The sequence below is a fragment of the Protopterus annectens genome, chromosome 13.part0 (genome assembly GCF_019279795.1).
Source record: "Protopterus annectens isolate FY-2018-M chromosome 13.part0, PAN1.0, whole genome shotgun sequence".
Taxonomy (NCBI): Eukaryota; Metazoa; Chordata; order Ceratodontiformes; family Protopteridae; genus Protopterus; species Protopterus annectens.
Genome location: NC_056747.1, coordinates 260677012 through 260695687, shown reverse-complemented (window position 1 = coordinate 260695687; position 18676 = coordinate 260677012). Strand labels below are relative to the sequence as shown.

At 38.4% G+C, this 18676-nt stretch overlaps 1 protein-coding gene across 2 annotated transcripts in view; it reads left to right on the top strand.

The window, feature by feature from the left end:
* LOC122787222 overlaps window positions 1-18676 on the top strand; it is a 174189-nt gene that overhangs the window by 58795 nt on the left and 96718 nt on the right. For both annotated transcript variants that reach the window (XM_044053821.1, XM_044053820.1), the window contains exon 3: window positions 18337-18497. In XM_044053821.1, the coding sequence (XP_043909756.1) occupies window positions 18337-18497 (161 nt within the window). The remainder of the gene's footprint in view (window positions 1-18336; window positions 18498-18676) is intronic.

The window sequence follows — 18676 nt, the reverse complement described above, 5'->3', positions numbered from 1 at the left end:
TATGATGGTACTGCAAAGTGTGCATCCTGTTCACAATATTGCTACATAGTACATTGTAAAATGGTTATTTTAGAAAATACCCTTAAAAACAAAAGTAAAATTTGTTAAGGGTAACTGTCACACATCAGGTGTCTTATACCTTATGTGTAAGGGATGTCCAGCATATTATGTTGGCAAAACCGAAAGTAATTACGTAATAGGATATATGAACACCTGTATCAGATATCCACTAAGAATAATAACAATGCACTGTATAGGCATTCTCTAGTTTGTAGGAACTTTCAGGGGTTCCATTTTGGAATCTTAGAGAAAGTATTAGTTATCCCTGGGGGGTGGATCTACAGAAATTTAATGGAAGAAAACAAAGTTAAATGGCAGATCAAGCTGCAGGCAGGGGAGGGCATTGGTTTAAATAAAGTTATTTCTGTAAAACCCCTGTTAATTAAGAGAGCTAGGGACAAAAGGCTATGTTAAAAATTTCCATGAAGTTAGGAAAGCTTATTTTTAATGCAGTAAATATGGTTTTAGATGTTTACAATTTTTTTTAACTGTATTTTTTTTAAAAAAAGTGGTTGTGCCTTTAAATGCATGTGTGTGGCTGTGATGTCATCAACACATTGGGCTATAAATGTTGGACTTAATAGAAGGCATGTATTCTGATGAAGTCCCTGTTCTGAGGGTATGAAAGTGCTCAATGAATACTGTCTATAAGTACTCATTACTAATATTTATTTTCTTTTAACCTGAAATGCCCAAATGGGGCAGACTTACTGATGCGATTTCGCCTATTTCCTATAATGCAGCCTGAGTCCTTAAAGATGGGATTATCTTGCCTTACTCTCTTAATGCCACATTTTGATTGTGTGTACTTAGAATGGCAACACTTATTACTGCTAACTTTGAGAATCTCATGACAAGCTGTTAAAAATTTTCTTCCAGTGATACAACCTGGTTTGGGTTCTTTGTTGTTTTAAACACTCTACAACAATCAGTTTCTTCTTTTGATGCAAATGATATGTAAATTATATTTTCTTTTCAAAAACAGGAATCAGTTCCTTAAATCAGTCCATTTTTGTTATTGCCATTAGACTTCTTCACTGTCGTACCATAAAGTTAAAGACCTATGAATTTCCAAAGGCTCCATGTGTATATGGTCCCAGGGAAAGGATAGAAAGCAGCTGAAAGTAACAAGTAAGCAGTAACATAGATGTAATTTCTTAGAGATTCAATAGCCATATGACCAGTAGGAGGGAAAGAAAAAAGGCCTATCTTGCTTTTTCACCCTGGCTTAAAAAAAAAAATTGAAAGAGCCAGGGAGATGAATTCCTAAAGAAAGTATCAAGAGGTTTCAAACAAAACATAGTATGCACTAAGAATATTGAATAGGAAAGAAATGCCACAGAAGGGATGAAAGAGCTTCTTTCAGCTTTTTACATATGAAAATATACATTTACTATCATTTTACTTGAAGTGGACTAGGTCGAATGGTTATATCATCGACTCACTTCTGTGAAGTCCGGTATTGCTGAAATACATGTTGAATTTGGGTCGTTATTAGATCAGCAAATGCTTAAAAAAGCGAACGCTGATTGATCAACCTTATGTAAGTGAAAGCTTACAATCTCGAACTGTCAGATCAGCGATTTTTTTTCCCTAGGAAAAAAATCGCTGATCCAAATCAAATACACACAACACAAGCACACCAAACAAACAGAAATCCACATACATACACCTAAAATCTGACACCTAACCCTACACTAAACTATGCACACACCACTAACTATCCACTTACCTTAACCCACACCCTAACCCTAAGGTCTGTCACTATCGCACACTCACCTCACCCGCACTCTAACCCTCTCACCTAAATCTGCCCTAACCCTCATGTCCACACAATCGCACACATACCTAACCCGAGCCTTAACCCTAACCCACCTAACCCACCCTAACACTCACATCCACAAAATCGCACACTTACCTGAATCTGATCCGTAACTTTCCACCACAGCACTGAAAATACCGAAGCAACAGAAACGGACAACCAAATTCTTTCTCTAGGAAAAAATTTGAGTTTCTATTGCTTCGATATTTTTAACTTTTGCTAAAATAAGGTTGATCAATCAGCATTCGCTTGTTTAAGTGTTTGCTGATCTAATAATGATCCTTGAATTCAACCTAGGAATGAACGTCAACATGGGTCGAGATAGGGGCGAGATTTGTACTTCAGCAATATTAGAGCTCAACATTGCCAACATTTCAGTTTCGGGTTTCGAGCGAAGTAGATTCGACTGAGTCCACTTCAAGTAAATGATTGCAAACTGAAAATATAGGGGTAATTTTGTAGAGAGGTACATACTGAGAAAAGAAAATGTTTTGTTTGTGGCACAGCTGTCAATTACCATGAAAGCCTCTAATTATGTAAATACAAATGACTAATCCAATTAGTGACTGCAGTTGGATAATGTAGCTGATAATTTACTCCAGGAAGCATTTCTTTGACAGTATCATTAGCTTCAGTACAACTGTGCCAATCGGCAAGCCTAAATAAAAGTGATTAGTAGCAGTAGTGGAATATCTGCAGTGGTTTACTGCTGCCATTTATTTCAAACATAGAGCATTTCCTTGAAAATGGAGGAGTTGAGAGCTATGCCGCTAGGTATGTGCTGCTCCAGTGCAAAACACAGTGGTATCCTCTAGTATGCCATCCCTAAGGTCTCCTTGAGAGCATCAATATCAGACTGCAGTCCTTGAATAATGACGTCAAAATGCTGTTGCTCCCACAGTAACAGTATCACAAAATATTTATTTATTCATTTACTTACCCACTTAATTTTTTTAAATCCATTAACCAGGTAAGTACACTGGTACAAAGTTCCTTTTCAGGGCCAACCTGGGCCACTTTGGCATAAAGAACAATAACAATAGGTCAATAGAATACAAAAATGAAATTATGCATTATAGTGGGCTGGCTGACCGAGAAAGGATCTCAAGGTCGGCTGGTAGAGGGGGAAAAAAGTAAAAAAATAAATAAATAAATACTAATAGTAGGTCAATACCATGCCATCTGTAAATCCAATATAAAACAAAATGGCATTATGCATCATAACAGATTCAATACAATCAGTGTATTAGATATCAAAATTGATATCATAACTTACTAGTTGCAAGAGAAAAAAATCACTGGCAGAGTCAATATGTAACAGACTCAGTAGCACAGTTCAATATGAAGACAAAACAACAAGGATAAAATTCAGGTGAAATGAAAGACATTTGTTGGCTAATTGAAGTGTGCTATTGTAATTATGCCCAAATATAATTTTTCTAACAATAATGGGCTCTCACAAAGCTCAGCTAGGGCAACTAAGTTAAGGTGCTGCTTTTCTCAAAGATGATGGAATAATCATTGGATGCCATGGTAATTATGTTGTAGAAGCACTGCTGTACAGTTACCATACACTTAGAGTTGTAACATTTTTTCTTAATGCAATTCCACAGCAGGATGGGGTTTCATACTTCTGTGGCTGAGTGACCCTTTCTATGCCCAGCACTGTGCAGAACTAATAGTAAATTATATCACATACTTGGACCCAGACAGCATAGCCACTCTACTAGTGGACAGATTCAGCTCTAACTTCACACCCTCTCCCCTCCTATACTACCAGATATTTCTACCTGCATTGACACCTCATCCCTCAAATCTCCCATGAACAAGGATAAGGGCACTGCTTCTATAGGTCCAGGTAACATACTGGGCTGCTTACTAGCCAGCCTGAAACAGGACCAATCAGACTCCTTAAAGAGGTTGTTTAATGTTTGGCTCCAAAGAGGCTTCATGCTGGATGAATGCAGGACAGCAACTGTCATCCTGTCGCATAAAGGTGGAGCATCAATGGACCCAAGAAATTATAGTGCTATAAGTCTGACCAGCCTCATCTGTAAAGCTACAGAAAGGATCATTATGGAATTAATAAGTAAGGATATAGGTATCCTACAAATTCTCTGGATTTGTCAAGGGAGACCCTGCTTAATTAACTTGGTTGACTTCTTCAAGAAGGTTAATAAAGCAATGGATAAGGGCAAATCAGTATACTCCACATGTCTACACCTTGCAAAGGCATTCAACACCATCTCATACTCGGATATCATAGATAAACTACCCAACTAAATGTTAACTCCTATGTAATTCATTGGATAACAAACTAGCTCACAAACAGAATCCAGGAAATTAGGGTTGGCTGTTTTACCCTCTCCAAAAGACCTGTTGCTAGCAGTGTACCCCAGGGTTCAGTCTTTGGACCAATCCTCCTTTACATTTTCTTCTTGGAGGTCAAAGCTACTATAAAAAGTTTATGCCTGACCAAGTTTGCAGATGACTATAAATTTGGTGCAATCATTAACTCCCCAGAGGACAGTAAGATTCTCAAAGAGGGCCTTTCCCAAATGAATAGCTGGTGTCGTAACTGTGGACTAAAATTAAATGCTAAGAAATGTGAAATAGCATCCTTTGGTTACCAGGAAGTCTGTTGTAACTATCACATTGACAACACACCCCTGAAAACTGATCTAGTAGTAAGGAACCTGGGAACCTATGTAGACAATGAAATGTCCTTTGATCAACACATATCCATTACTGTAAGAACATTTTTATTTCAGAACGTATGACTAAGGCATGTTGTCCAGGTCCTGGGATGCAACCATTCCACTGTATTCTAGCACTCAGCATGCCAATCACTGAGCATAATGTCCCCTTTGGTATGTATCTGCCAAACATCTGACAACTTGAATTGACACAAAGCTTTTGTACTAAGAAAATCAATGACCAAAATCATATGCAAATTGTCTCAGGACCTTGTTCCTCTTCTCTGTGTCATTCATGCTACTGACAGGTGATATCTGTTCTCACGTACATAGCCTCAATATCCAGTCAGACCTATTGCACATTCCCAAGTCCAATATGTACATAACCCCCCACTCACAAGATCTAAATCACTTTTGCAACATACATAGAACATGTTGGAGGGATAGATGTGCATCACAGAGAATACCAATTTTTTGGCATCACCTTCCTTTCCACATAAAGCAAAGTCCTTCTCTTAAACTATTTAAACATAATCTGGATGAATGGATAGGTAACCTGATATTCACCCCTTGTTTAGCATCCTTGACCCTCATAAACAGGAGCAACATGTAAATGTCCTGCTTGTCTTTGATTTATTTATACTTAAAATATAAGGGCAAAAAACTTCATGAGAATGAAAGGCTAGCCTTATAAAGATCATCATGGATCAAAAACCCAGTAAGTATCTATGAACCTATAAAGTCCCCACTGTACTCATTGTCATGTATCTGTGTTAACTTAGCAAGGCTTAACCCTGCTGGGTTGGAGTTGCTAGCTTCACCTCACAACCGGTGAAGCAAGTGTCACATGTGGAGAGTGAACCTGTCAGTCACCACTAATGCTTGCAGAGGACAGCATTACATATCCCCCTCACAGGCCAACTGTGGCCCAAAGAATGAAGATATTCAATAGACCTGTGTGAAGAATACCAACCACCTCCACAACTGATGTCCAGATGAGCCCGCATCATTGAAAAAGCGCCTCAGCAGACTCTAGTCCACACCAGGGCTCAACCACCAAGGCAACATATTGAGCACATTCAAACCTTTCCTCTACCCAAGTAAACGTAAACAGGCTTAGTCTCTTTATTGCTGTCTTCCCCCACTTTACCTCCAGTAGCTGCCTGAGCTACTAATCAGTAGTCATGGCTTTATCCCCCTAAAACAGTAGTATGGCTGAGAGCTATAATGGTGACAGAATACCACAGTGCTCACACCAGCAACTTCACAATGCTCTGGGGTTAGCAACTGCTATGTCAGTATTTAGGGGGCTACTCATGCTGACAAATAGGAAGAAAAAAGACACTACAACACTTCACTAAATATTTAGTTGCTTAAACATTTTTAATTTACTTTTAATGTATTCATTTGTTAATCTGGAAAGTTAATTGATCATCACGTCCTTCTCAGCCATGACCTAATCCACAAAAGTAAGGTTAAACACAGTATATTTGGTCAGTTTAAAGTAACAAAAACAAAAGTAATGTTTTAGGGGGGTAGGAATAAACTGGAGTATCCCCCCAAAACACCCCACATGGACATGAAAACTCCATGTAGACAGTGAATGAAGAACAGGACTGAACTCAAGAGCATGGCATTGTGACAGATGAAGTCCAAGACTACAGAATGGAGCTCATTAGCAACCCACTGTAGTATGTTGTCCACATATGCAGGCCAGAAGTTTTATAAATATAAATACTGTCTCTAGGATTCAGAAAAATGTTCACCACTCATGCTAATTGCCAAATGCAGGCTTGACAATTAGTGCTATATTGAGAAAATGTTATTTCAGAGATAGGTATGGCTGCAATGAGAAAGACCACTTTATTGGCTCATTAACAAGTCTCTGAATCACACACTAGTACTGCCATACTCAAACATGCTAGTGATAAGCTCAGTGTCATATGATTTATGTTCCAGTAAAATAGATATATCATATCCGTTAAATGCCATATTTCTTGAAAATTGTCTAGGAATAAAAATGTAATCAGCATCTTTTTAACAGTTATATACACACACACACACACACACACACACACACACACACACACACACACACATAATCTACTCATTAACAACAAGCCTATTCCCCATTTGTTTATTTATCCAGACACACAATCTACTCATTAACAACAAGCCACCTCAAGCACACACACACACACACACACACACACACACACACACACACACACACACACACACACACTCCCTTTGATTCCCTACCTAACTACCCATGCAAATATTTATACTCATGCACATACACTCACACACACACACACACACACATTTATGCAGCTTCATTCATGCCCCTACAGACAAGCACACATATCCACAAACACACACACATACCATTCATGCAGCTTCATTCGTGTTTCTACAGACATGCACGCACATGTGCACACACACACACACACACACACACACACACACACACTTACTCACCCTAACTCCCACCCCCACATTTTCAATGAATTTATTTGAACCATTAATTCTCCTCTAGGAGTGAATGGGTGGCCATCATGATTTTACAGTGATCACTTTTTCCTCCTAAAGTAAAATTTTGAATTGCTCTTGTCGCTCTTACACATATGAATGCTCTTTTTCAATGGCCTCTGAACCAGCTAATTTAAGCAGAATAATTGCCTTTGTACATGCGTCTTTGTCAGAAAAAGCAGCCTGTATGAAAATATCATACTCCTGCTCAAACGCTCTCCAGTTTTCTGCAATACTGTTACCAAATGCAAGGGGTGCGGGTCTGCGAAATCCTTCTGCCATGCCCACAGATTATAGTAAAACACAATCCAAAATGACCCTTGTAATTATGTATGAACGTTCATACACACCAGGTACTTATAATAATATTCAAATGCACAATAAACTCTTTGAAATACTGTACTCTGTGAAATATGCTTTGAAATAACTGTACTTTGCAAAATATTCTTTGTAACAACTTTACTTTGTGAAATAACTGGACTGTAATACTACACATACTTGCAAACACTTTGCACACCTCAGATATTTTAAATAGCTTCAGGTAATACAAAAAAGTAGCACATAGTGAAAAAATATGGTCATTTTCCCTTTTTTGTACATTTTATACAATTCGGATATTGTTTCAAACATTTTTATAATTATTTCTAATATGTTTATCAATATGTCACAGTTTCAGACATTTCATTTAATAAGAAAGTTGCTTTGACCATTCTGAGTGCTTCTTTTCATATTTATAGTGAACAAAATCATTTAAGTGAGTTTTACTATCTGGAGTTTGTTTCTGACCTGTTTTGTGAGTCATTTGAGCAGTAGGGATGATCCACTCCTGTATCTTCCTCCAACTTTAACCAGTTGCCTCAGGGCTGTAACTCTGTATCCCACTTCTGACACTATGTCACACTTATGTGCATTACGAAGATGTTGAGGCTTGAGTGTTTAAGTAGTTTATTGTATACTAATACATCAGGATGAATGTCAGGGACATTAAACATAAACGAACTATCTGACTGACTACATACTTGCATGCTCACACTCTGGCTGCTCACTCAAAATGGCATTCTTGCTTGCACATGCTCAGTACTTATATGTATATGTTGACTGACTGGAAAGCTTATTAAAGTTATATCACACATACTGATATACAGTTCTGCCAAGCAAATCATAAACCTCGGATATTTCAGGGTAACAGCATTTGGGTAATTAACATTAGATAGTGCCTTGCACTGCTGTATTAGCATGCAGCTGTGCCCTTGACACCAGCCTTTGGCTTTTTAGCAGTCTCTTAATCAGAAAGGCTTAGTACAGTGGGAACATTTCCAAGCTAAGGCTTCCCCATCGTGCCAAGGCTTTCTGAATCCTAGCCTGCATATTTCATATGCAAAAAAGGGGGGGAATTGCTCAAACTATTTTTCAGAGGTACTATTCCTTTTATACATACTTAAGATTGTATAAACATAAAGACTCAAATGAAGACCTAAATATTTTTCATATGGAGTAGTTTTTTATGAGATCATTTGTATATATTACAAAAATCAGTGTAAAGACTCATGGGACAAACCTTTTCCTAAATTATATGACATTTGAAGTTCTTGGAGATTCAGATAAAGATTTCTACAGTTAAGATAATACAGAAAACTAGTCTTTCTATTAAGTTGGTCTATACATATATATAAAACCTGTTTTTAAGGGAAAGGGGAGTAGGACAAACCCAGAGTCATATAGACCCTTAAGTCTTCTTTCATGTTGTGGAAAAACAATGGAGAAGGTAATATTGGATAAGTTATTGTCAGAAATGGATATGTTGGGACTTAAAACCATGTATCAGCATGTATATGTTGAAAACAGATCTATTACCACATGTAACATGATGTTCTTTAACAATATAATAACAGCTATGAATGAAAAATTGTGCTGTGATGTAATTTATATAGATTTAACTTCAGCATTCAACAGAGTCATACACATAACACTGATCAATAAATTAGTATAACTAGGTATTGATGTACTCTTGATAAGATGGATAGCTGCATGGCTCACAAATAGGACATGGCAAGTTTCATACAGCAACCTGACAGGCAAAATCATTGGTTACAATCAGGGTATCCCCACAGGGCTCTGGCCTAGGTCCTTACTTGTTTAGATTGTATCTTTCAGACCCAAATTTTTCATCTGAGGTGTTCTACAGTCTATATGCAGATGACCTGAAATTGGGTAAGCTGATTAAATGTGTTACAGATAAGGCATGTCTGCAAAATAACTTGACTAAACTGACCATTTGGGCACAGGAGAATAATATGCTGATAAATATATAAAAAACTAAGCATATTAGATTTGGTACGCATAAATTGAAAGGTGAATATTGAATACAGCACACACTGATTGAAACTATAGACTCATTTAAGGACCTGGGTATATGGGTAGATTCAGCTATGAGTTTTTCTAATCATATCAACCAATTGGTTAATGATAGTTATAGAACTATAGTTTGTATAAAAAGATTTATAAAGTCTAGGAAATCAAAAATAATGAAGTTATTGTTTGTTAGTTACATTAGACCCACACTTGAGTATGGAATAACTATATAGAAATCCTATAAGAAAATAAGCATGAGTAAACTGGAAAGAGTACAATAAACCAATATACCAAGGGTACCATGGATGTGAAAAATTAAGTTATTATGAAAGACAAAAATATCTGAACTTGTACAGTGTCTCTTACAGATATCTAAGAGGAGATCTTACTCTGGTATATATGGCATTTAGTGACAACTACCTCTGGGAATGTTTGGGGTTAACAAAATCAGACAACCTATGTAGAAGATTCTATAGGAATGAGAAATGCACTAATTGGTTCTCTGTCAGAGTAACTGATACATGGAACAGACTACCAAATTACAGTAAAGCAAGTACTAGTTTAGCTATTTTAAGAACAGTCTGGATACTTATTATGGGAACAAGTGTTTTGGTATATTGGCAAGCTAGAAGGGCATTAATGCCTGTGCTTGAAATATTTCTATGTATCTCTCTCTCTCTCTCTATATATATATATATATATATATATATATATATATTTGTTTGTGTCTTTCGGCTTTTCCCGGTTAGGGGTCGCCACAGCAAAAACTCCGGTCCGCTAATGATTGGTAGTTGATTTTTACGTGCTGAGTTACCAGCCCTGACGCACAACCTTCAACGAAGGTACGCCCATTCACGCATGTCTCCACGCAGAAGACGCTCTAGCGTCTTACTGTGTATATATATATATATATATATATATATATATATATATATATATATGTATGTATGTATATATGTATATACAGACATATACATACATTCACATACATACACGCACACACACAAACCAGTGGAAATACACAATAGTACTTTTTTTCAAATCTTAGTGAATGGAAACAAAAAACATCACAATGAATTTTGTGTGTGTCCTATGCTCCCCTCACTGCTATTACTCCAGTTTCCACCACACTTATGTAGCAAGCTGCTGGGTGTCCCCTTTGAAGCCTTTTTTGGCTTGCTATACTACCACAGTATCTACAGAGGTGTTCTTTATTACATAGGTCCCCTTATTTAATCTCTTCCTGTTTACAGCTGTTTAAACTCAACTTCATAACTGTCCAATTACAGCTTTGATTAGTTACTTGGCCCCAGTCTTACTGAAATTTAATCAACCCACCCCACCCCTTCCCTTTGCAATAGTAGTGTACTTCTCTTTCCACTAGGCTATGGACCCAGACACAGGTGCTCTACCATCCCCTGGTCTTTATGTGGTTTCTACTCTGTAGCTTTCTAATACTAGTTTGGAATTAATGATTTTCATTGACAGGACTTTTCAATGGTCTATAAACCAATGAATTTACAGCTGAGTTGAATTCATTAATATTTGAAATGCTAGGGGACAATGATTGGTCTGTGGGTTATACAGAATTTTTATGACTAATGTAGTGTGATTCTATCATACCCACAAATGTAATTTGATTTAAATGATTTTAATACATGCATCTTTTTATGATAAAGGTTCAATTATTTTGCAGAAAAGAAAATTAGTCTGAAGAAGTGCTTTACAGAGGATAAAAGTGCTCACCTCACTGTATTTGCTTTTTATCCAGCAATATTGTATTTTTCAAAAACAAACCTGAAGTAGAATGGAGGCTGTAAGACTATGTTCAATCAGAAAAAAATATTGTAATAAATATAATTTGTATTTGTAACCTGTTCTACTATGAGTGGCTATTCAGAATTTATGAGGAAAAGCCTGCAAAGTCTCCAGAAGCACTATAAAGTGTGGTAGATTGGCTTTTTCAGGTGGAGAGGAAGGACTGTGGTATAGACAACAAAGCAAAACCAACCCAACATGGTATGCTAAACTAGGCCATCCATTACTTAATCATTATGATCTGTGGATTTTCCTTCTAGTGCACTGGGAGGTAGCCTGGTCTGTCTAGGTTGAGGAAACACTTGAAATTTCTGCATGTAGTTTTATTAGCTGGAGAGCTTATTAATCAGCTTATCTTGTTTTTACTGCCTTTATAAATTCTGTACATTTAAGTGGCTCTTGGCTCATTCATACAAAGTGAAGTACTTTTATTGAATAATCACACTTTTATGAGCTGTTTAAGATACACTGCTGCATGCATATCTAAGTTTGTTTGTGGTAGCACTTCACTCTGGACACACACTTACTGTGCTTTTACATTAGGAGGACTGGGATTATTCTTCTAGTAACTGTAGGTATTTACCTGGACTTTCTGTGCTGGGAAACCCACAACAGGGCTCTCTAAGTATTTTTTCTTTGCACTTCTCTTATATACGGTGATTGTACTTCGCAGTTTAAAAACAAAACTGTACTGTTTGCTGCTGCTTTGCACTGTATTTTATTACTGCATTTGTTGCACATTAACTATTTCAAACCAACTTCTGATTTTACTTAATTTAAGAAAAGATCTGTTTCTGCTGTTTTATTCTGCTGTTATTAATTCAAGTAAAAACTATGCTGCTTTTTACACTGTTGCGTATTTAAATTAAAAAATATATATACTGCTTTTTTTCTGTTGTTGTATTGCACTTCTGTTGGCCACAGTCTAGATTGGATTCAGATCAGCAGAATTAAGTTCTGTTTGTAGATTGAGCACTAAAAATCAGGACTTCTTCTTTAGCAGAAGCCCTCCCCCCCTTACCCTTGTGGCAGGAGAGTACAGTAGGACTGAAGGTTACTGGTTCAGGGCTCAGTTTGAGCTATTTCATTGGTGAAGGGCTCAGTTTGAGTTTTTTCATTGGTTTCTTTGTATTAAGCTGCTTTGCTCTTGGTTGTGCGTAGTGCACCATCATGCAGGGGGGAAATCATGGTGGTTATAGATGCAAAGGCGCCAATAAAAGTATTTCCCTTAGAAGCATCTATCTAGCACAGCAGTCCTTGAATAGCTCTCAGCTGTTCAATGAACCACCCAACAGAGATTTTTACCTCTTACCTGTCAACATCAGACCCTATAGATACCCTCTTTTATAGACCTTCTGCTGTGCACTCCATAGGTTAGTCACCCTAAAATAGCTCCCTGCCCAATACCCAAATCTTTTTCTCCTTATCTGCTGAGATACCAGGTTCAAACCTTGCATTATGGACTGTCAGTTTCCCCTCTGTTTCTCCTGCCAGCCTGGTGGACATTTCTTTTTTTTTTTTTTTTTTTTTGAGGCAGTGTAGCAACTGCCTCATGTACACTGGCAACCCCATACTCCTAAGCATACCTCTTAGAGCCAGAAATCTGGACAAAGCCATAAATAAAAGTGGGACAAAGGCCCAAAAATAGGGACAATTTTTAAATACTGCTCTCACAAACTTAGAAAGTTAACAGAATAACAAGTTTTGCATTAGCATCAATTTTCTGAAGGGTATGAAGTATGAAACTTAAATGTATGTCATTATTTTTTAACTTCATTCTTTAATGATTTGCCAGAAAACCACAATTTTATGAAAAATGGACCAAAAATATTAGGCAAAAATCTGGATATTCAGTGAAAATCTGTAAAGTTGAGAGGTATGCCCCTAAGCCACGCAAGTAGAATTTGTGAGAGATGCTTCTACATTAAGAATCTGGAATCACTGCTCTCTCGCACCAGAATAGCAACACTAAACAGGCTGTCAGCTCACACACCATTACTCCTATTTATAATATGCACCCAACATAAAAATCTTCATATGCACAGGTACTCTCTGGAAACCTACTCAAACACCAGAGACCTCCAAAACACAAACATGCTACACCTAACACAACACTCAAAGCACCCAATACACATAAAAATTAGCACCTGTGTCTCACCAAATAAGCCCTTAAGGCAATGCACAACTATTCCAAATGTTATAGTTATTGGTGACTCTATAGTGAGACATGCAGACACCCCACTCACCAGGTTGAAAAAGGCAAAGGTTACGGTCAGCTGTCTGGCTGGTATGAGGATTCACCAGCTCACATAGCACTCAAGTCTCTCAACAAGTAGCATTGTGACTGTCATAGTTCATGTTGCTGTGAACTATCTGAGTTGTACCTCTCTGGACTATATAAAGACACACATGATTGAGATCTTTGAATATGTGTCCCAGATGGGTATGTCCCTAGTTTTGAGTAGCATTTTACCCTCACCTAGGATGATACCACAATATAAACAGAAAATGACTGACTTCAATAATTGGCTTAGTTTCTGGTGTCATTCTAAGGGGATCCCATTCCTATCAGCCTGGGATGGCATGGTGGACAGACCAGGCTGCTTTGCCAGAGATGGACTTCACCTGGCACCTCTAGGTTATGGGTTGCTGTCTAAGGCACTTGACTCATCCATAATGTCTTTTTAGGCAAGGTCACAAAAATTAAATTTCCAACAAGAAAATATCACACACAAAGAAACTAAAGATTGTGCTGCTAAATGTTAGGAGTTTAAATCAGAAATTGCACTCTCTGGAAGCACTCTTCTCCCTGAAAGATGTTGATGTCTGGTGCAGTCACAGAAACCTGACTCAAGGCCGCAAAAAGAACCCTGGCCTTGCAAAGCTACAATGCCTTCCACACTTTCTGACTGCAAATTGAAGGTGTGAGAACCAAAGAAGGTAGAGTATCTATCTTCATTAAAGATAATTACACCTCTAGACTAGTAAGGCAAGAAAACGCTGGGGAGCTACTCCAAGTCTAGATTACCGTAAGACCTCCTTCCCCTTCAGGTCATCAGTTATAGGTCCCCTTCCTTGAACCAATATGCCCACACAGTTTATTTAGACTTACTTGGGACAATTAAGGTACAACCTAACACCCTAGTCATGGGTAACTTCAACTATCCTTCCATTAATTGGGAAACTTATACGAACCCAAACTCACTCTCACAAAAGTTCCTGGACTTTGTTAACTCAAACGCCCGGGAACAAATAGTGCACCACTCCACAAGGGGCTCCAATATTCTAGACCTGGTCCTCACCAATATGAGTGACCGATGCAACACCTCAAGTGTAGGACCCACAGTGGTTAAATTCAACCATAAATCAGTCATTTTTGATGTAGCAATACCACCAGAACTCCCAAAGGAAAAGTCAGGCTAAAAAAACTTAACCAAAGCTAACTATACCCACCTAAGGGAAGGTATAATTGACTTCCAAGCTCCAGTTTCCACAGATGACACTGATGGATTTACTAAGGTATACATTGATGCCCTGTATAAAAATGTACACAAATGTATAGCTATAGCCGTGCCAGACAGGATTAAAGCAAGATCCTGAAGTAAAAAACAAACCATCCTGGTGGACATCTAGCATTAATAAATTATACAATAAGCGAAAGAAACTGCTGTCTAAAAATACAAAAGTGAGATCCCAGAACTAGAAGAGCACCCTCCTCAGCCTAAACAAGCAAATAAGACAAATCAAAATCTTCAGTGAGGAACCATAGCCAAGGATAACCATAAGGCTTTCTTCAGCTATGTCTGCAACCTAAAAGGTAGGACTCAGATGTGTGCTGAATTAATTGTGGATGGCATCACACACACTGACCCTGCGGAAATTGCAAACCTGCTAGCAGACATTTTTGGCAAACATTTCACCCCCCTATCCTCCCCAAGCATACCACAAACCATGTCTTCTTCATCTCCTCCTCCCTGCATCACCAAAGAGCAAGTCATCAATGCTCTCTCTAAGGCTAAGAGCACAGCCTCCATGGGACCAGATGGCATTCTGGGCTGTGTTCTTAATGTTATAAAACAAGAGCTAGCTACTTCATTAGGCACTCTATTCAACCACAGGTTAAGTACTGACTTTGTCCCACTGAATGCAGCACAGTGACTGTTATCCTCCTCCACAAGGGTGGCTTGGGAACAGACCCAGGTAACTATAGACACACAAGTTTAGCCAGCCTCACCTGTAAGGTAATGGAATGAATCATCATGAACTTCATAAATAAATATATAGGTGATCTCCAAACCCTGCATCCATCCTAGTTCAGTTTTGTCAAGGGCAGATCATGCCTGCTAAACTTGGCGGATCTCTTTGAAAACATGACTAGAGCCATAGACGAGGGCAAAGCCATGCATACAGTCTATCTTGACTTGGCCAAGGCCTTCGACACTATCCCACATTCGGGCATCATTGACAAACTTACTCAGTTGAATATTAACCCCCATGTTGTCAGGTGGTTGCAAACTGGCTCATAGATTGACAACACTCAGTCAAAGTGGGAGACTTTACCTCTACCAGCAGACCTGTCAACAGTGGGGACCCACTGGCTTTTCTCCTGGACATGGGTAGTGCTTGCTAGAAAAACCTTGGGCATAAATGATCTCATCTAGTATTATATTGGGATTTAAAGCTAGGCTTGTAAAGACCCTCAGGTCAATAGCCTAGTAACATCTTATGAACCTATGAAACCTAAGAACACACTTCATCTGCATGATGATGGGGATAATATGGTTGTCCAGTAAGGCCTACCTTCACCAGAAGTCCAGTGATGTATGTGGGTTTAGAGTAGTGTACACTCTGGATAGGTTGTTGAGGTAGCAGGGAATGGTTAGGCCACTCCAACTGCTACTGGAAGGATATGTGAGGTACAGAGTTTTATTGTTCATCACAAAAAGGAATCCTGGGGTATAGAGTATTTAGCAGCCAATAGGATGGGAGGGCAGGGATTCTAACTACTGATATGGCACTAGGGTAGGAGGCTGGGTCTCCAGTCACAGTTTGAAACTATTGCATCTCCTCTAACAGCTATTATTCTCATGCTCTCATATTCTGTACTGATCTTCAGCAAGGTCTTTGACTTCTGTCCTATACAAGTGTCAGACAGGCTATTACATATTGATGACAGTGGCCCATTTTTCATAGCTGGTTAGCACTGATGGAATTCAAACCATGCCAATGCCAGCCTAGTTTCCACACTAGGATTTCAAAGTGAGATGGAATTCAAATTGACATTTGTGATTGTGTACGAAGCCTATAGTTTTGCATGATAATGTCAAATGTCATTGTTCTTTTAGAAATATATTTTAAACACCTTACTCGCTATTTCCAATATAAATTATCTATTAAAATGTAATTTATCATAAAGTTAATAGCATTCCAAACAGTTGTTCTTTATAGTTATGTAGTCAATTTTATTTGCAGTTTCATTTCCGAGATCCGGTATACAGAGATACTTTGCCTTTAAAACTGCAATAAATATTTTTGAGCAGAAACATAAAATTAACCACAATGCAACATCTAAGGGTTTTCAACTCCAGATAATAAGGGTTTACTGAAGAATAAATAATCTTACTGTTGTTTTAATCAGTGTTAGGGTTGCCACCTTTCGTCATGGCTAAAACTGGAGTAAAGTCACGCCCCTGTCACCGTTAACCCCACCCATTCCACCCCATCTCCCGCCCATCTAACCCCTCTCCCACCCATACCCCACCCATTTTTGTGATGTCATGATGACATCACCTGGCAGGAAACGCCCTCTTTTTCAGTTCCTGCTGCCAGCTTTCAGCTGATTTACTATGCTTTTCTGTAAAAAAGCATAGTAAATCGGCCGATTTACAAACTCCAATAGCCTGTTTCCTTTTTGAAACAGAATACCAGAGTTTGTACAGTGTTTTCCGAACTACCAGAGAATCAGTTTGATTTCCAGATAGTCCAGAAAAAAAATGGAGCGGTGGCAACCCTAATCAGTGTTTTATCTATAAAAGTATCAGGTTGGCTTATAGGTTTCATAGGTGGTTACTAGGCTACTGACCCAAAGGTATTTAAAAGCCTAGCCATGTGTACCCAAGTATAATACTAGAGAAATCCAATACAAGGATCATGCCTAAACTTGAGATCTTAGTTAGCAATGACTGCCCATATCTAGGGGGTGTCATAGGTGAAATCCCCGGAAAGAATTTACGGTTTCCCATCCAGTCATCCAGGTTACACTTAAACAGGGTCATAGAGGGGCTTTGTTTTAATGTGAATTGTTAGCCTATTCCAGAGGAGTAGCAACATCTGAGAAACATATCTGTCTCTCCAGCAGCTCCTATTTATGTCACAGGTCAGGTTAAGGTTCCCGGAGGGGTTGACCCTTGTCCCATTTGACTTGCGGATGTGCAACATTTCCATTAGGTTTGGGTCCGAGATTGCTCTATAGGCCAAGCACAAGTCTCCTCTAAGTAGTCTGTATGCTACTGAGTACAGTGTCTTCAGTCTGTCAATGTATGACATGCTGGAGACCTTGAATTTTCTTGGTTAGAAATCTCTAAGCTCTTTCAAATTGCTGCAGGTGCCTGGTAAGGTATACACCAAAGGGAGCATTGTACTCAATTATTGACCTGATGAGGGTCGAGTACAATACCATACATCTTTGAAAACAACACCCACTGTATGTTTCCATCCTCCTCTGGAGATCAAACATGGGGTGTGTCTATGTGCACAACCCTCCCAGGGTGGGAATGTCCATCCTCCCTTGCCAGCATCCCAGATGGGCCATACTCTGGGCCTTGTCCCACTATGATATGGCACTGGTACAACTTCATGACTACTTTGTGATCTACTGTTGTTTATTATCTTATTCAGAACACAACAGCCATGTGTACTGGCATTGAAAAACAACCAAGACAACATAGGATGCCAAATGGATTTGAAATATAAAGAAAGATGCATTTTCTTGCCACCTGTTGTATTTGTTGATCAATGTGCATGATGTTAACAATGATGTATCTCTATTCTGAATAGGGTGAGAGACAATATCTAAGCCTTCCTCTGGATTTACAGATCACAGTACCTCAACTTCTGCAACAAGTCAAAGAAAATACAAGCAGCAAAAACCATTTCCTGATTGCTCAGGTTCTGAGATCACTTAGGGAAGGTCTTTGGCTGGACAGCTCTTTGACTGAGTAAGTTTTTATAGATCATAACCATAGTTGAAAAACACAAATGTTCAGAACAAAATAAGTATTGGAGGATAGGATGTCCTTTGCATGCCACTTCATAACACCAGCATGGTCATTTCTCCTGTCATCCTTTGCAAAATCACTTAAATCATACTTAGAAAGTCTATTTCTATACTTGCAAC